This window comes from Hylaeus anthracinus, unplaced genomic scaffold (assembly GCF_026225885.1).
Source record: "Hylaeus anthracinus isolate JK02 unplaced genomic scaffold, UHH_iyHylAnth1.0_haploid 12002, whole genome shotgun sequence".
NCBI lineage: Eukaryota > Metazoa > Arthropoda > Insecta > Hymenoptera > Colletidae > Hylaeus > Hylaeus anthracinus.
The window spans coordinates 2,062,519-2,082,495 of NW_026534349.1; the positions used below are offsets into that span (position 1 = coordinate 2,062,519).

The following is a 19,977-nucleotide window of genomic DNA, read 5'->3' on the forward strand; positions in this document are numbered from 1 at the left end:
TTTCGTCGAAGGAGGAAGACTTTTACGGCATCGCGACTTAATCGAAAAACCTTATCGTCAACTCTGTCGCATGAATAACTTTATTCCTGCAAGCTTTCCTTATAGTATTTTACTTCCCCTCCTAACGCGGAAAGAATTCGCGTTTCCCATCGTTTCGCGCTGTAAATATTTTACAGGTTGTCCGAAGGTTGCCGGTGTAAATTTATCGTAGGGAAGAAGTGACATAAAGACTTGCAGCTTCCCAACGCGCAATTTCTTTACCCTTCAACGAATTTTCAACGATCGTAGTCAATGTTGCAATAACATTTCGTACAATTTTCCGCTTGAAATCCACTCCGATCCTGGTCATTTGCAGCATCGCGCATCGCAATGCATGTATAGCATTCTCCTGCAGCGTCTTCTCCGTTTCGTTTAATTATTCCGCCGGTTCAATTAGTCGAATGAAACCGGATCCCGCGCTCGATTGCATTTTGCAATTCATAAACCAAGCCGGGAGTGGGCTGGCGGATGAATCGGGGGAGGAGTTGCATTATCGTACGGGGCCCCCAGAGCGCATTATTTTCGGCCGATACGATCGTTGGGCACGAGCGATTCCCTTAATGAGTAACGGTCGATCGGGCAATGATTTCACCGGATTTCGAAATCGTTTGGAAGCAACGTGGATCAAACCGTCTGGCCCCAGTGTTAGCGTGTACCCTTCGTCGGTAGACAACGCTTTGGGGTAGATAAAATCTGTATTACGCTTAGGGATACGCGCGTGCAAACCTATTAACGTGCGCGGGTTGCGTCGCGACGCACAGCGTCGGAGAGCCTCGTGGATCCACGTGATTTACCGCGCGTCGGGGCTGCCCCGAATTCCAAAGCTTCCTATTAACCGACGTCGCGTGCGTTCGCAACGAAATTTGAAAAACGATTTTATCGGCGAGACTCGATTGCGAGCCGCGCCAAACCCGTTCGTTGCTCCCTGGGATATATTTCAGCGCGCGCCGGACAGCCACGTAATTGCGGCATACATCTCCGGCTCCACTAATTTTGCTATAAGTTTCGCATTAAGTCTAAAAAAAAAAGCAGCCCCGACTCGCGCCACCGAGCCTCCCGCGACAAATAATTCCCCGGGCTTTCTCCTTTTCGTTGGAGGGATGACGTTAAGGACACTTTAAAGCGGCAATTTACGAACTTTGCGCAAATACTACCCCTAAAAACGAAGAGGATTTCTGCGACAGGGGTGCGTGGGCAAAATATTTATGCTGTTGAATTTCTGGAGCACTAGACTGGAAAGCTAGACGATCTAAACACCTAATTATGTATTGAAAGAAAAACATGACACTCTTATCCTACCGTCGCTTTTCATTAGATTCAAATCTGCCGCGCCACTGATTGTTTTCAAACACGTGACAGAGCAGAAAAGCGGGGCAGAAGCGAGCGGGAGTTCCTTTGTTTTCCCTGGTCTCGAAGACGCTAAGGACACTTTAATTGATAAAATTTTCGCTGAGCCACGACTACAGCTCGGACATAAATTCCCAATTTTTGCCGCGGCGAAACGGCGAAGAAGTTTAATTGGCGCCGTCCGCAACTTTTAAACCGTTTCCGCTCGTCGGCCCGGAACAGGCGTCTCGCGCGTTCTCTCCGAAGCGACTGCGACGGCAAAAAGTAGTCTACTAGGCGGTTTTTCTTCCGCGAGAAAGGTTTCCCCGATGCAACGACGCTTTTAAATCAATTTTCGACCGCGGACTCTGGACGCGGGACCAACTTCGAGAAACTTCCAACTCGAAACAGACGCTGGTGGGTGGCGATCGACGAACAGTGAACGATTCCGTGAAGTCGTTTCGCAATGTTTCCCTCGGCATGGTAAGCTTGCAATTAGAAAACAACTGGAAATTGTTTCTTTGGAATTTTCGTTTCCACGAGATCTTTTTTGCTCGGTTGCGAACGCAGACGTAATTTCCCGATTCGCGGGAATCGAGAGTAATCAAGGTTAGGTTTCTAATAGAATTCACTTCGGTTTAACGAAATACAGAAAGTATATTTATTAAGAATTTATTATACTGCACCCTATGTCGAAGCAATTAAAATTGCGTGCAAAAGACCGAAGGAATATTATTGTTCTTATCATCGCGAGTCGAATGACTTTCAGAACACAGTCTGAATCTCAGATCAGGTCCCGTTGAACGAGATCACAGGGCGGTACGTTGTGAATCTCGCGAACGTAACGCGACCGTAAATTATCGGAACGAGCGGCGCGCTCTATGCGGAAAGCGTTTCACCGAGCGAGTCTTCGCGGTTTGCTCGAGGATGGTTTACGGACTTGAACTCGCGCACTGTTACCTTCATTCGCGGTCATTATCGCCGTCGACTTTCGCGCGATCAGAAGCTGCATCGCGATGAACCGCGTCTGCTTATCCGAGGCCAGGATGTTCACTTTGAAAATACATAGTCGGAGATGGTAATTTCGCGATACCGAGATGGCTCGCCACGCCGCTCCGTGTTTATTGTGTCAATAATAATGAACGCGAGGGCGTTAGTGTATATTTTCCCAGCGATTCCACTCGGCCATTGTATCTTCCCGGAAGCCTGGGGAATCGTGCTGCCTCCGGTCCCGACTCCGCGATCATCTCGATCTTTGGTTCGGTGTGTATAGGAAGCGGAGTAACTCGATCTTATAATTGAGGTTGCTTCATAATTTTTTTTTTTTTTTGGGAAAGGAATAATTGGATCGAATTGCGAAATATCGGAGACCTGGCCTCTTTAACAAAGTTTCGTAAGATGTTAGTTTCTTTACCTAGCCTACTTTAAATAGAGAGGATTATTTCAAAACCCAGTTGTTCGACGTTTCTAAATTTGTCGAGAAAACATTGTCTCCGAATCATTCTGAGCAGGGTAATTAGCAAACTACATATTGCGCGATATTTTCTCGTAAGGATAGGAGCAAATGTATAGTAGGCGTGACCTCAACATTCCGTAGACACTTGCGGACAAAAGTTAACGAGCTCTAATTTTACAAGAATTTTCATTTTACAAGTACTTGAAAACTACACGAAAATCTTAAGAAAACGTTCGTTTGCCTCAACAATGATATATCTTAAAAATCATTATTTTTAGGGAAACGACCATGAATAACTTGTTTCTTAACTTTTGCCCACAAGTGTATATAATGGGATCACATACGTAACGATTAATTGTTCTACCACCTGTCGCTCGACATAGCGTCGAATGGCAGTGCCATACAATTATCCTTGCCATGAACGAAACGATTTTTCGTGCAATAATTTGTACAACTATCATTGATATAACATTGCGGCAACATTGTACTTCGTCAAAGAGGGTCCTCAGCCAGGGTCGAAACGTTGGGTAATAAACTTTATTTCCATTTGCACGCGACTCTATATTTATTCCACACGGTGAATCTACATGGGTGCTATTTTCAGCGAGTTGCAATTGATAACTACGTTCGTTTAGTAAATGAAAATAAATTTTTGTTACACTCGACGAATGATAAAAACACAGCGGAGCAATACTGTTGTTCGTTCTACGAACGTGCTGCGTTAACATCAATTAATTTTCATATTGTCAGTTCTGCAACGTCGTCCTTTTTTGTTGACGAGGACAAATAGAGCTGTGCGTATTTTCATTATTCCGCTCGAATATGGTTCCGTGTATACCAAAGTCAACTTGGATATCAAAATATTGTGATGAATCGTGTCAAAGGCTTTCCTGGAAGCAAGCTTATTCAAATATAGGATACTCTTGCTAGGAAAAGAGTCCAATCTCGCGTAGAACTGTTTGGCAAACGCGCAGGAGCGAGATGCAAATAAGTCGCAGGAACGGGTAAGGCGGTAAGCAAACAGCGAGGAATCGAGAATGAAAAGACGCGCGCGTTTCCCACGGGGAACAACACAGGACAGAGCTCCACGCAGAGTACCGTTGCACTTCCGGGAAGGAAGCTGCTAGTGGGATCGAGCACGTGGTCGCGAATTCTACCCCCGCAGAGTAAGGTGGCATCGTGGACGAAGGTCGTTGCGAAGAAAGAAGAAAGCTAGGCGGTTGAATAAGGGCGGGAGCAGTAAGTGTCTGCGCGCGCACTTCGGAGCACGCTGCTCCCGGTGGCTCGAGAGGCGGCCGCGTGGTCGGACCGCTTCAGTAACTCCGAAACCTCCGAGCGGGTGAGTCACGTCTGATTTCGATCCTGAAGAATACCTCGGGACGCTCCAAAACAGACTTTTTATACATGTAATTCGACGCTTCTTTTCGTCATCCATACGTCAACTGGTCCGTATCGAGATCGACTTTATTATCCGAAGGCAAAAAAAAGTGTACAGAATTTCTGTCAGTGAACGTTCCATTCGCTGTTTACAAATATACGAGGATCGCTCCAATTTCGGGTCGCTAAGAGAGGTCTGATAGATCGTTCGGGACTGGTTATCGTTAGTGTCGTTCGCGAGCAGCCTGAGACCACTATCTGGAACTGTATTACCGAAAGCTTGATTAAGAAAACAGTGATTTCTCTATTCCTCTAACCGTATCGAGTCTTCCAGCGAGGGACAAGTGACTGTAAAACGGAGTGTCGTTTTTCCAGGTGATGTCCTCGGTTTGATCGACCGCTCTAATCGAGTTCCCGCGTATTTTTCACAAAGCAACGCCATGAAGGCGTTTCGTTTGGCAGCGATTTTGGCCGTGCTGGTGACGATGGTCGCTTCGGAGCCAACCGATTTCGCGCGATCGAGACTAAGAATCCTCAAGTGTTGTCGCGACAAAGAGGAGCTGGTGAAAACGTCCGACGGCGACGCGGACACCGCGACCCGTTGCGAAGCCACCGCGAACGTGTGGAAACCCTTCATCTACTCGCCGTCCCGTCAGACGATCCTGTCCAATCCGCCTCCGGAGTGGAACATCGTTCAGGGGAGGAAGCCAGAGTGCGGGGACAACTCTGTGCTGACCTTCGTGCCCTACAGAAGCACGAATCCGTTCGTGCTTTTGGACGACGGACAGGCAATCCTCGATGTCCACGCAGATGACAAGTTCGAGCCCGATCAGTACTGCGTGGACGCGAACGCTCTGTTGGTGTGCGTGCAGAAGAGAATCGAGGGAAATCACGCCGCAGCGACCATGAGACCCAGGGTTCGTCGGTGCTGCGACGAGGACGCGGCTTTTCACGAGGAAATGTAAGTTTTGGTTAAAAATCTTATCGATAAATCGAATAGGCCAATAAATAAAAAATTAATAAATAAATTGCTAATAAATTACTATTCGTTATCAACCGTTCGTAGAGAATTCTTGTGCATTGCAGTACTCTGATATGCGAGCAGTTCGATGACACACGGTGTTCTTAAGATAGGGAACTAAACTTCGACAATATATTCTACTGCAGTGACGAAACGTGCAAACATAGATCCATAAACGATCCGTTTCTTAACCACGGTATCAAAGGAAACGTATTGTTAGGCGCGTAAGCACTATTCGAACGCGATAGCATAATGTAAACGATCGCTTACGAGTCAGGTACAAGATAACAATAAGCGTCGAGGTATAGCGGAGCATATCTTTTTACTATTTACACAATACGAAGGGATCCACCGCGTTAGATAGCTTAATTGGTAGAACAGTCGTCCAGCGGGCAAAAGATCCGGGTCGGTATAGCGGTTCGACAAATCTAATATTCCTGTTCTCCCTACAATCTGTAGGTGATAGTCGAAACTAGTTTAGCGCGTTAGGGTTATTCGTGTTTGTCAAGATGGGTCCACGAAGATGTTGCCCGTATCCGAGATACTTGGAAGAGGTTGCGTTAACATTGGAATCAATCAGCCAGAAACTACGCTTGCTTCAATTTATTCAAAGATTTGGGACAAGTCGGGTCTCGATTTAAATCCGAGTACTTTTGTTTACATACCTAAATGTTCGAATGTCGGTGGATCCGATGTCCCAACTGTAAACACGGGGCGGTTTCATAAATACGGTATTCATACGTGGTCGCAACTCAAAAACAAATAAAACGAACGAAACCAGAAGGTCGTATCGTGCCTACCTGTTCAAACGCGATGTAAATATCATAGGTTACTTCTTTTCGCGAAAAGCAGTTGTCGACTACGTTACTGCAATTACTTAAATACAATCAACGTAAGATCTACGAAAATAAAGCAACTAATAACTGAACGAAAAATGTGGCAAGTGTTGCCACTATGGCTCGAAATGTCGAGATAACGGCGATTAGCATCGAACAAAACGGTGGTCGCGACGATTTCGCGGGATTTATTGCTTTCATCTGGTGCAGTGTATTTTCCATTGAAAGGTGGGTTGTCGTTTGACACTCGGGTCAAAAATGAATGATTGAACGGTTGCTGGGGAGGGTGAGCGTCGCTCGAACGCGTTTTGTTTGCGATGCAAGCGTGACGTTCGGGGTAAACAGAAAACGTCGGTTTCGGTTTTAATCGCGTTTCCAATCGCTCATGCTTGGGCGTTCCGTGGACTTTGTTGGCATTCTGTACAGCCAGCGCGCGTTTCCTAGATAAATTCCTGCGATACGACCTTCTTTCGTGGCGCATGGTACCACTGCCTTCCATTCGTGCGACCGACTATATTTACTGGCGAGTGTTTACGGTCGAAAACTGCGCGAGCCTGGCTCGCAGCTGAAATTCCAATCGTTCGCGATTCTGCTAATTCATAGCCTTTGTAGTCTGAGAAAGGTTTATTAACCCTTTACGCTCCGAGCATTCTATTCCAATCGAACAGCCAACGAGTCGAAAGAGTGATGGACCGTTGGAAAGACCGTATTTTTGTTAAAATTTATTAAATCCACTAAAATGTATTTGTCACTCCAAGTTCTATACATATTGATTCAGAGACAGAAAAACATCGCAACATAAATCATTCGTCCTGTATGTTACAACCTATCGTTCGTTGAATTTGCATTACATTAGATTTTACTGCAGCGTACCGCCATCCATCATCACTGCGCCGTGCGATAAACATTTACATATTTATTGCGAGCGACGAGATGTACGTTATACGTTTCCTGAAATTTTTTAACCACCTATCGCGACTAAGATTGAGAAAAAATCACAGCGCGCAGCCCTTGTAACTCGTTCGTTTCTAGGAACGAGGTATACGTCTTTCAGCGCTTGATTCTGGTACATCTCCAGTGAAAATCGAAAACAACGGTTGCCCAGACAGAACAGGAACGTGAAAGTTGTTAATGTTTTGCAGACACACGTGTGCTGAGCTAAAGGAAGCTGCAGACGCCACGCCGTTGTTACCGAACGCATCCTCCGCCGTCGAGATCGTGTCAGGATTCCCAACATGTCCACGTTCGGACAACTTCACGATTTTGGGGGACGCGAAGGATGCCGTGTTACTGCCAGACGGTGGCTTGGAAATAGACGGGGTCACATTACCTACCGGCCAGTTCTGCGTCGAGAGGATCAAAGAATTGAACCAGGTGGTCAAGGTGTTCGCCTGCTCGGAGCATGCATCGCAAAGGTACGTTCAAAGGCTACTGTTATCGTTCTGTCTCTTGGTAACAAAGAAAATGAAACTATCCAGGACCAGAATGAAACGGTAGACTCGTTAGCAAATGATGTATCTACAAGGAATATATCATAGAGCTTTGAATAATATTCGACGTTGAACTCCTAAACGACTGTTTGCTACGAGAGTCAACAAAGCGTCGCTACGTAATTTACTCGGTGTAGTATATTTCCGCAATCGTGCACAAGAAAATTATTATTACCCTTTCGTTTTTCAACGCTGCAACCCGATTTTCCCTCGTTAGCTTCACGCTCCCAAAAACAGTGCGACGACCGTTTTACTCGCTCCTCTGCGTTAAACGAAATTAAAGTAACGAAGGGAACTCGTCGCTGAGCGCGTGTTTCGAACTTTTGCCAGACCGGATGAAAACGAACCGCGCAGCGAAAACACGGCCGAAATCGTGAATAATGGATAAACAGCGGCTGTCTGAAATAATAATTGCGCATACGATTATGTTTCCAGTTCCAATCCGATACATTGAGTGGGCGGTTTTGAAAGAGAATCTTAATAAAAACACTTGTAATCGTAAGAATATCGAATTTACAACAAACTTCTACGAGCACTCGTTCCAGTTAGTTTATTTTCAATCGATAGCTGATCGAATTAATCCGTTCGGGTTTAACGAAAGAGCAAAGTGGATCGATGCAGCGACCCACTTTGCAGCTTGGAGCACGAATCGTCTTTTTGCTCGGTTAAGTATCGGCTGTCCCAATCTTGATTTATAGTATGGCTTAATTGCATGTTCGATGGTAGCCCGGATGAACATACCGAGTTTCATCGATGACACCTCCAGAAAAAGTTGGCTGGCTCACTTTCACTCCTCTGTCGAAGAATTTCTAGGTCACATCCGCGAGATACGTCGCGTCATTCGTGACTCGTTCCCTCGTTCGAACGATCGGCATTCGAAACGAGCCTTTTTCTGATCGTGGCGAACGCGAAAGATGAAGAATTTCGTTTCTGAACGCTCGATCTTCAAACTTGGTATGCCTTAAAACGACAGAACCTGTTCGTCATTGTACATATAGCGGCACTGTGTACTCTAGGGTTTGTTGTACCGGACGTAACAGGTATTCCAGTGGTTCTTATACGTTGAAAGGAAGATCTTGGGTTCGCGACGTAGTTCAGAGAAAATCGCGTTTTATAAATATTTCTCTACTAATCAGGATCGATACACAAGATCGAAGTTTATCCGTCGTAAATACCACCCGAAGAGCATTTCTGCGACAGCAGGAAGTTCTGTGTATGGAATGGAATATCGCGGGGAATTAGTTACGAACGACAGAAATACGAGACACGGATGGAAACAGAATTTCTTAAACAACTTTCAACGTTCTGGGGTTCGATATTATGGATTCCGTTTGCGAGGGTTGCTTTCGTCCAGTCCGGACTCGGGATTCCGGGACGATGGGCGTTAATAGGGTCCGCGAGCGCAAGAGTCCCGGAAATTACACAGAAAACGTATCACGGGTTTCGCGTGCAATTTGCAAAGCAACGCTCGAAACTCAATTAACGCGACCGTGTACACGTGGCCCGCGGCCGAGGAGGAGGCAGCTTTTACGAGTGACCGCCGTACCACCTGAAGCTACGACCGCACATCGTCGTTTCGTTTCGTTTAGAAGCGAAGGTGTTCGCCTGTCCGTTTACACAGGGATCCGATAACTCGAGGAAAAGTTTTCGCAACGATCGATTGACGAAAGGAAACAAATACGTTCGCGTAGAAAACGATTTCCTCCGTCGGTGACGTCTCCTGCTACTTGTAATTTTTTCACCGTTGAAATTGATTCGCGTGTAAGTGCGAAAATAATTTAAAGCCTTGTCGATCTTAGAAGAACTGTATAATAAGATGAAAAATCTTCGGTCGATGCATTATTTCTGCATTCATATTACAAAACAATCAGTGGAAGACTGGAAGTTAAAGGGTAGGTTTGAACTTTCCCGGGTTAATTTTACGCTTACGCGCGAAAGTGGTTGCGGCTCTGGCGGCGAAAAAAGGCGAATACGTACGAGACACTACTCGTCGTACGAACGTACGTGCAGCGTGAAGAAGACGCTTGGAGCGTTCCTGATGTTCAGCACACGTTGATTACTTGGAAGATGGCTTTTTTCCCTATTCGCGACGAGTGTGTTTATTCATTCGCCGCGAGAGACGTTCGTCGACGTGACTAAGCTGAAACAATCTCGGAATCAGAGGTACGATTTCTCTCTTGGACTTTCACTCGCTGAGCTTGCTTGGCTAACCCGGCTAGAACAGGTTGTAGATTTACGTTGAAATTGAGGAACCGATTGTACGGGTTTGCGTTTCGTAAAACGAAAAGGAGTTATGTCGAGACGAGAAATTATCAGTGGGATGCTACGTAGTCGCGACGTAAAATAGGAATCGTAAATTCGCTTTCAGTCGATCTAGAAGGTAACGGATGATTGAATATGTTTTAGAGAGTTGGCAAAAATGCAATTGAAAATAGTTTTTCCAACGTTCAAACCGTGATCAGGGGGATCTCAAAACGTGTTTCTCGATATTCTTCGCGATTATTAATATGTATTTGCCGTTGACATTCATTTTATTAATATGGTTAGCAGTTGTGTTTTGCCTCTATTTTCTCTTTGTGTGCTGATCCGTCGTCCGTGCCTCCCCCCTCAAAGGGCACTTCGTTTACCGCGCGATTAACGAATTAACACATTTCATTAGATTAAATTCTATAGTATCTTTTATTTTCATAATGTTAGAATTATATAATATTTATTTTGTCTATTAGATTAATGTTTATGATATTAATCATTATTATTAAATCGTATTAATCATATAAATCATATTAATGAAATATATCGATGTATTTAAGAACATACAGGGTGTCCCAAAACTCGGAGAGGAGCCGGAAATGGGGGGTAGCTGAGACGATTCTGAACAACAATTTCCTTTGCAAAAATGTCGGATGGGGCTTCGTTAAGGAGATATTAAGCGAAAACCCCGACCAATCAGAGCGCGCGTAGACCGTTCGAGCGGCCGCGGTTTTGGGACACCCTGTATATGGCCCAGCGCCCTTAGCGGCGCCGGCGCGTAATAACTCATCGTGTAGGAGCACGCCATGTCGCTGCGTGTCATATTTCACATTGTCGAATAATTTCTCGAATTTCTCTGTATATTCGCTAAGTCTACTTACGATTACAAGTCAAGTGTGCTTACTAATGCTACTCGAACCCCAGCAGAAAGTGGAGAAACCGTGTGTAAGTGTCGTACTGGAAAATTAAACAGAAACGTTTCCCGTCAAGCAAACAACGCCGACGCGTCGAAATTTCGCGACGATCGGTACGTGAATTCTTCGAGCGCCGACAGTGACAGACCGACCGACTTTGCTAATTAAGACGTGCAAACAGAAGAAAGAATAAAAGTTAACTTGTTTCCTTTGGTAACTTGCAGACCGAAGATCCAAGCGGCCGATATCAGGTTCACCTTGTACCCCGTGGGCTTCATCATTAGCGCGGTCTTCCTGGCAGCAACGTTGGCTGCTGGCTGGTTGTTGCCCGCCTCTCATCACGTCCTGCATTGGCGTTGCCAGACTCATCATGTCGCCTGCCTGATGCTTGGTGATCTTCTCATGGCCATCATTCAACTCGCAGGAGATTCCCTGCACGGCGGAAGCTGCAAAGCGTTAGGTGAGTCATTGTGTTTTATCGTTCTTTTCTTTTCATGACAGCCCTGATCTGTCGAGCGTACTTTCCCCCCCAGAGGGCCAGTCGTTTACCATAGCGAATTAACACATTACATTGGATTGAATTTTATGGTATCTTTTATTTTCATAACGTTAGTACTATATAATATTTATTTTATCTATTACATTCGTTTTCAGATTAATATTTATTTAACCGACTTCGAAAAGGACGAGGTTACTCGATTCGACATGTATATTTTTTTTATATTTTTTTTTTTTTTTTTTTGTCATAATAATTCATTATTCACATAATGATGGGAACAAATCCCATGGTAAAAAGGCGATTAATAGGCTACCGGGCCGTAAATCGCTATTAGAAACTTAGAAACAGCTGAGACAACACCCACATCGTTACTACTGTTTATTTATTTACTGTTTAAGTCACCGAATTCGACAATCGGGTAAAATCATTCCGAATTCCTTTGGTAACCATCCAAAGAACCGCTTTTCTGTTTATCGCGTCGGCACGTCGAGCAAACAGAAAGAATTCCAATCAGATTAATCGTCGGAGAAAACGCGATTTCGCGTGGAACGAATCGCGATCGAATGTCGATTAACCAGACCCGGTGGCAAGCGCAGTTTCGAGCTAGTTTCGAATTTTTCCCCGCGAAGAATCGCGAGCGGCACGTCGATTATACGCGCCGCGTCGAAGCTATGCGACCAAATGCACCGATGGAATTCGAATTCGTCGGTTGGCTGGGCCAAAGCTTTATTTGCCGGTCCCTTTCCCCTCTATCCCGAAACTCTGGGCTAATTATTCGGATAATCGTAGTAATCCCTCGCAGAGCATCGCTCCTCTCCGCTCGTACCGATCGCGGGAATCGATTACAGCGCGCACCTGCGAGCACCCCTCTGTCTCACTATGCAGGGTTTCTCATTTGCATCTCGCCTCGTTTTCCGCCATTATCGCTTTGTACCGTTCTTTTACACCGCGTGTCCCTGGCCCTCTGCGCGAACAGATTTACCTTGGTCCATTTCGCGGGGGCAATTATGTCGTACCCGTGGAAACCGAGGGAATTTACATGAAACGTATTTCTTTCTCTTCGCCTCGTAATCCCTTTGCGTTTGGAGCTCCCAATCTGCCGTGGATATATTCCTCAACCTCCGAGCCGAATGGACAGCGTTCCAATATAGCGACGAGGACAAATTTCCACGCTACTAAGGAAATATTATTTCGAATGGGCTTCGATAAATACTCTATTTCGTTTTAAATAATAGGTATCATTAAATAGTAGATTTTAAAATAGTAATTGATAATAGGACTGATCCTTTAGTACAGGACGTATAGTATAAAGTAGAATGGAATTTCATTTAGAGGATACTGAAGATAATTATTTATCGAAATTCATTTCCAATCTATTTGCAACGAATACGTCGGTTCTGCGCCTCGCTATCGTAGAACCCAACAAAGCCATCCAGGTACCCAAGTACTCGTAGACCTACTCCACTAAAAGTCACGTTCCTCGTAACCACATATTTCTTTTTATGGGGACACGAGTTTTTGCACGCCGAAAGTACAATCGGACCGGGCGAGTATGGGCACGGCATAAGTTTTATGGCTTCCCGTGAGGATCGTTTTACGTCGAGAGGAGGCGAAGGGTCGTGGGCATGGGCCGTCCACGAAACCTGGAAAAAAGAGAAAGTGGGACATGATCGCCGGGTGACCCACAATCCGCAGTTCGGTTTACTTCTTTCTTTTTTTTTTCTCTCTCTCTCTCTGCTGCTCCTTCCCCCGGAAACCGCGCGGAAAGTTTTCCTTTCCTCTTGCTTATCGGCGAGTTTCATCTCGAATCTTTTACGGCCAAACTTGGCCGCGTTTATCCGATTTCGCGAGAGATTCGTTCATTTATTTAATACTCGATTGTGCGATTACGTTCCCCGGTAATTTACGGCATTTTTCAGATTTTTATTCGAGCAAAAAGGTAACCCTGACTTTTTGGAGTCTCGCGACGAATAAAGGTGAAATCATTTTGTACGAATAAATTGCTCGATAAAGATTAGGAACAAGAGTTAAAATTTCGCACAAGTATGGCTAAGAGCATAAGCCGTCTTTTCCCAGAAATTGTTAATCCCCGGCACCCCGAGGGGAGGGGGGGGGGGCCGAGGCAAGTAGCTGCGCAAGTAATATAAGATTTAGGCGAGTCTTCGACGACGGGAGGGAGAGGGGAGGAGGAGGGGGGATAGGAATCGAACGAAGAAACACCGCGAAAACTCATTTCGCCCGGGGTTGAGTGTATTAAAATTCATGAACGTTTTTAATTCGATTAGTTCTGTCGTCTTTCAAGGAACCGGTGGCAACAATCCCGGTTAAAAATTCAACTCGATTATGGTCGCCGTTGGGAATCTAGTTGCCTCGATGGTAACTTCTCGCTCGGCCGACGGTTGCGCGAGCGGAATAATTCGCGGTAGGAAATTTACTCGCTTCTTAAATCGACCCGCCCTCAAACGGTGTTCGGTACTTCTATTTCCGGCCGAACAGAGCGTCTACGAAATAAATCGACATCTGCAGACGAGGGTGCGAGCGAATGGATGGCTCGGAACGCTCGAAACCGAAACAGACCGTCATCGCGAGCGCGCTTCAATTCGTCGAAAGTGGAAATTTATTTTCGTTTGGTCAGTTTTTGGAATAGGTTCGGCTTGGATAGTCCGGGGAGTGGGAATCATTTTTAAAAAGGTCCTAGGACATTATAAAGGCGTCCCCTGTGAATTTTTTTTTACCGAAACACCCTGATTTAACCCGAGCTTCTATGCAATAAAATTTCCATTCGATCATTCTATAAAAGTTCATCGACCCGCCGACTCGATCCATCACAGGAAGGTCGTTGGAAAGACAGAAACTTGCGGACTACGCTTACGTAACGCGGAATCGGACTCCCGTAGCACGATCGACTGAAAAGAATGCATTTTTCCTCGACACCGAAAGACACGCTTGCCTCGTGCGGTTTCCTCGCTCTTCTTCAGGCGCGAGTGTCCGGTTACGAAGCGTGGACGCGGCAAAATTTCGCGCTACCGTGGCACCAGCTTCGACCACGCGAGGAAATTCCATCGCGACGCTTAACGGTAACGCGACTCTTCTTGTCGCTAGAAAACGCTGCTCACCGATTGTTCGCAGAACCGATTCCCGCATCGACGGCTTTGCCGCGACGTTGAGTAACGGGTCAAACATTTAAGCGTTGCAATTACGGGACTTTTTTAACGATTCGAACGACAGTCTGTCGCTTGTCGGTATGCGGTCGAAGCAATTACTCGAACGAGTTGTATGCTGTTCCTCTCTTTCTTCCTTTTTTTTTTTTTTTTTTTTAACGTCGATCTCGACGCGATTTACGATCCCGTGGCGCAACGCGAGCATAAATAGCGTGGTGCGCGTTGCGTGCATTGGCGATGTCTCAGGAGTCGTATAGCGCAGCCTTCGATCGGCTGCAACGGTAGATCGCGTCGTGCAGATCTATTTTGTCCTCGGGAGCGTTTCACTGTGTACTATTAGAATGTCTCAGGCGGTATCGCAAATTAGAAAATTTGAATTCATGAAATCGCAATAGCCTGTAGGCGAAATTAATTTGTCATCGCTCGAACACTCGGTTACGCGAACTTCGAATCAATTTATAGACGCTTTAATCATAAATACGAAGCGTAGAGTCTCCTGCTTCCATATAAGTACAAAATGACGTAAAATTACGCCAGCTGCGGACAGCTGACGTAATCCATAGGTGAGAAGACGACGAAAAATTACGTCAGCTGTTGCGAATGCATTGAGAGACCATAATAGTTTCGGATGATGCGTTATCAATTGAACGATGAACCACCTATACATTTTACTCCAGTTTATACTGCAAGCCATTCGATAATGAAACACATCGTCTGGTAGACCGGTCCTCTTCGGAGCTTTATAAAGATAAAAACAACCTTCTCATCGCTATGATCTTTCTCAATTTATTTTTGCGAGTATATTTAATTTTTCATTTCCACAAAAATTCCGAAGGCGGCGGTAATCGAAGCGTTCCGTTATCGAATCGTATCGGTTACGGAACCCGTTCGTTTCTTATTTTCCAAATTTTTGGTATCCGTTCCACGCTTTTCTCCGCTTTCAAATCTTATTGGATTTAAGGAAATAGAGTCTCCTCATCCCCCCCCCCCCCCCCGAGGGGATCAATATCGGTCGGGAAACGAAAAAGGCTGGTTCGAATCGCGAATCGACAATCCTATTCCCTTCCTTCCTGCCTCCGTGCGTCAAAAAGAATTCCACGTTTTCTCGAAGCAACGCGCATAGGAGAATGTTTTCGTTTCGTAACGCTTTAATTGCGCCCGCCCGCAAGTACTTACGACTCACCTCCCCTCTTTCTCCCGGTTTGATTCACTTTTAATTACTTTCACGACCTTGCGAATGTCTGCCGTACCTCCCAGCCCCGGCCGACTTCGCGGAAACTCTTCTTCCGGCGTCGCGCGGCGTCGAGGTGCGACTTGACCTTCGCCAACGATCGTGACTGGCCTGTCGTAACACCTTTCTAATCGATCCTTTCCAGCTTCGTTACCTCTGGAGCTATTGCGTCGCGTGCGACGTCCAAGCAAGTCGCGTCATCGCGTTTTCCAGAAACGTGTAGGGATCTTGTTTAGCTCGAATTTGAAGTTATCGATGACTGCCGGGGAATTTCATTTGAGAGGATTTAATAGAATGTTTACAATAGAATGATTCTAGGAAAACCCGCACCGGTTCGCTGACCTTTGTGTATTATTTAATCGAAATAGTCTGGAATCACATCGTAACGTATTTAATTCTTCTACGAGGGGCTTACCAAACATTTCTCTTAATTCATGGGAATACATGGAAAAATGGAGTTCAAGCGAATACTAATCGAGCAGGCTGCGTTCTTGTTCTATAAAAATTCCAATTCGTATATTGGATTCAAATTGCGTTCCGCCTGGAACGCGAATTCATTTGAATAATTCAGTCGAGTAAATGTCGCGAATGAATCGCCGCGTTTCTATTTATCGTCTGTTACTCGTGTAAAAATTTCTACCCACCTCCCGAGTTGTCGAGAAAATATGAAAACGCGAGTTTCACAGAGTCGCTCCGGTTACGGTTCCTTCGTCCTTTCCCCAAGGAGACCAGTATTTCCTAAGAAAACACCCTGACCCGAGATTACCTCAGCGTGACTTTGGCTTTGACCGAGGACTTGGTCGCCTCGGTCGACGGCCCTTTTATGGGGAAATCTCGTCGATAGTCCGTATCCTGAACGACGGAGAGGAAATCAAGAGCACAGGTTTCCATTTCTGCGTCTCGATTGGTTCCGTGCTTCGCGCCCGGTTCCTGTGCCCGGTTCCGAGCAAATGATAAATCGTCGCCGAGTTTGGTCAGGTGATAGAATCTTTTACCTTCCGTAGACAGCCAGTTTCCGAAATAACAAGGATTAACTGCACGCTCTGATGCAACTAAACACCCGTCGAGGTAAATGTTTCTCATTTTCGCGGCAAATTAGAGCAAATGCTCGGCATCCTGAAATAAAAGTATCAAAAGGAGTACCTTTTTTCTTTGCAATTTAGAAACCATATTATCTTTCTTTGTGTTTAATTGCCTGTAAGACTTAATGTGTAAAAAAAAATGTAGCTGCTCCAATTTATCAATAAGATGAAGAAACTCGACCAGTAGTTTTCTTACGTATGTAAACGTAAATAGCTCCGTCACACCGGTGTTACTCCGAGGTTTCGTTACTCGATCGGATCGCACGCGTCGAGTAAAAATTTATCCGCGAGTTTGGCAGCGATCCAACGCGGAATCTTCATTTATTAGAAAGTCTCGTTTCCCCTGTCCACGAAGCAAGTTTCGAGAAACGTGCAGCAGCCGCCGTGTGTTGTTTTTCTCAGCCCGGCTGGAAGATGCGGATCCATAATCTCTGTTCGTCGTACGAGAAAAGAAACCAACCCTCGTGACGCCGACGATATCCCCAGAATTAATGACGACAAAAACGCGCCACCTATCCCCCTGACGAAAAGTTGCGAATTTTTGTCCATCGCCCGATATACGTGTTTGTTCTCTCGTTGGTGCGAGGGTTTCTTCGATTTTTCACTCGCGATAATATTTACACGTTCCGGATGACGACTTCTCGCGAAGCTAGTCCGTGCGCGTTTGTTTACATCGTTTACTTTATTCCTGGAAAAATGCAAGTACAAAGGGCTTGTGCGATAAGCAATTTCTTAGTAACCTGTGTGTATTCTAGTTGAATAAGAAGTCCTTGAATCTGTAGAGGTATTAGATGTATGTTTGACGTCAATGTTTGACCAGTGTAACACTATTTAGTGCGATCAATTGGCTGAAGAAACAATTGGGATCTTTCATTATACTAGAAGGGTGCGAAATCGATTCCCCTTCCCTTCGCAATCATAATTTCGATAACTCGACCGCGTGGCGAGCACTGTGGAGGGTATTGTAACCTCCTACTCCAGCCCACCCATTAACAACGAGCCCTCTTGTAACTATAAATCGACTGCTCTTGTGAAAAATACGAGCGTCCGTGGCTAACGCGTTCGTAGAATCGTTTCGGTGAACAAAACTTGGCTCTCCGAATTCATTTTAATCCTTTTGCGTACACTGTATCATTTCCCATACAAATCAGTTCCAGACGATTTATGCGATTATTACCAGTTTTCCTTTTTCTGATTATTCCTCAAGCTTTGTTCTTTTGGTCGTTGAAGCAAATTCGATGCAGCATAAATTCGTTTGCCGAAAATAATTTTTCTTATTTATTCTGAAGCTACGTTGACAGTCCAAAGCAACGGTGCCTAAAGTTACAAACCTAATGCTTCACGATTTAGAGAATTTCAACGATATACTCCGAAGTGTCGGGACTCGTGTATAGTTTCGAGAAGCTCTGGTTTATTTCGTGATCAAAGTGTTTCACTTAATTAAAAGATAAGATAGACGGAGGAGCGCTGCGACGCTATCGTAGGTCGTTTTTTTTTCAATGTCAAGTTCGCTCCCCTAAACGATGGCTGAGCTAATTAGACGAAAATAGCGGTGCACAGAGAATCCCGTGTTCCTCGACGACAGATTCGCTCTTTTTCGTCGTTCCGTGCGCACCTATGCGGCGCGGCGCGGGCAAACGACAGGAATTCGCTGGCGTTCACTTATCTCGTTCGTCGGTCGTCCCCTTCGTGAAACGCGTTTGTCTGATAATTGTCCCTTGTCCCGAACACTGGTCGCGTTTCGACCAGAAATCGTCGTCTGGAACGATTGAAATAATTACGAAAAGTAAATTGTCGACGCTCCGAGTTGCACGATCTGCTCTGTGAGACATTGTCGTGTAAAAAATAGTCTCACAGTTTTTGTAATATGAAACTGGTCACTTAAAACCTTTGGCTATTTTCACACAGAACCTGTGATATTGTTATAATTCGAACAAAAGACCCTCGTACCAATTACAAAAATGACCGATTTGAAGTTTGGAACGATCCTCGTGAAACGATGGAAATTGCCACGTATGAAATTGGAGAAACTCGAACGTTCCCATGGCTCGAGAGCGTGTCCAGGACGAAGATTCTGCGTTTTCTTGGCGACATCCGAAAAGTGCTAGGTTTCGATTCGCCGGTTTAATACGGTTTTTACGACTCTGCGAAAATTGTCACGGCTTCGCGATTTTATTATCCTGCCGGACACACGGTGCACGCTCTGGCGGCTCCTGTCGCGCGAAACCGGAACTGCGGACAGCAGAAATCCGTGGAAAGTAGAAGAATGAAGAGCTCTCGTGTAGGGGATTTGGAAGGCGAGAGATTGCTTGTTATACGAAGGTTGAATGTTTCACAACGTTTGCTCACGGGATAAGCCCTTTGTACTTGCAAATAGTGCCGGTGTTCATAAACACTTAGTACCGATAAGTTAATGTTTGAGGGAGGGCGGAGGGGGGGGGGAATGTAAGCTTTTGGTCGGTAGAAAATCCTCTTGACTCTAAATCCAAGGGAAGATATTCGTTTTTGGCTCTGTGCTAACAGAATTCCTACGATCATAATAATATTATGAAATATTAATATTACTCAGGGGAGGAGCAGCACTTGTTTCAATATTATGAAACGTTAGCAAGGGTAACGAAAACACGATATTTTAAATGAAACATACGTACAAAATTAACGAAACGTCCGTTGTCTGAATCAAAGAGAAGAAAACCTATTTGCAATAAATATGTATTCGTGGAATACTAGAAAAAGGAAAATAATCTCTACACTGAAAGTATAATACTATCAGTTTTGAAATTTCTGTTTCTTATAAATAAATCTGGTTAACCTCGCGTGGTCAAATGTCGGACTGAACGTCAAACCTTCTCTCGCTTAAATTTATTTCGGTTCGTAGCTAACGGGCTCGGAAATGTCGCGAAAAGATTCGCGAATTACGAAATATAAAATGCTCGATGAAGCTCGCGGACTATGGGCATGACTGACCGTCAAAGAAATTTTATTTCTCTGCTTTATGAATTCTGCTCGTGCGATTAACGATTCGGTTTAAAGACTGAGCACCAATGGGGAATACGAGAACGGTCCGCAAACAGCGGCGGGGTTCGTTGAAGCTCGCAGTCGTAAAAGCTTTGAATGCGAATCTATGAACACACGGTGGGTGGAGGGTGCGTGGGGGATTTTCTCCAGAGTCTCCAGTCGTTTCGCGCAAAACCGCCGAATAAAAGCTAACGCGTACAGCGGCGGCGGAGTTTTGTCTGGCGGCGCGGCAAATCGCGACGTGCCATTTTTATGTTCGCCGCGAGGCGCATAGTGC

General features: G+C 45.3%; 1 protein-coding gene across 1 annotated transcript in view; it reads left to right on the forward strand.

Moving 5' to 3' along the window:
* Window positions 1–4,013: 4,013 nt before the first annotated feature.
* LOC128891559 (probable G-protein coupled receptor Mth-like 1) overlaps window positions 4,014–19,977 on the forward strand; it is a 136,459-nt gene continuing 120,495 nt past the window's right edge. Inside the window, exons 1-3 of the mRNA XM_054151133.1 lie at window positions 4,014–5,159; window positions 7,198–7,470; window positions 10,934–11,169. Coding sequence (XP_054007108.1) covers window positions 4,639–5,159; window positions 7,198–7,470; window positions 10,934–11,169 — 1,030 coding nt within the window. The 5' untranslated portion in view covers window positions 4,014–4,638. The remainder of the gene's footprint in view (window positions 5,160–7,197; window positions 7,471–10,933; window positions 11,170–19,977) is intronic.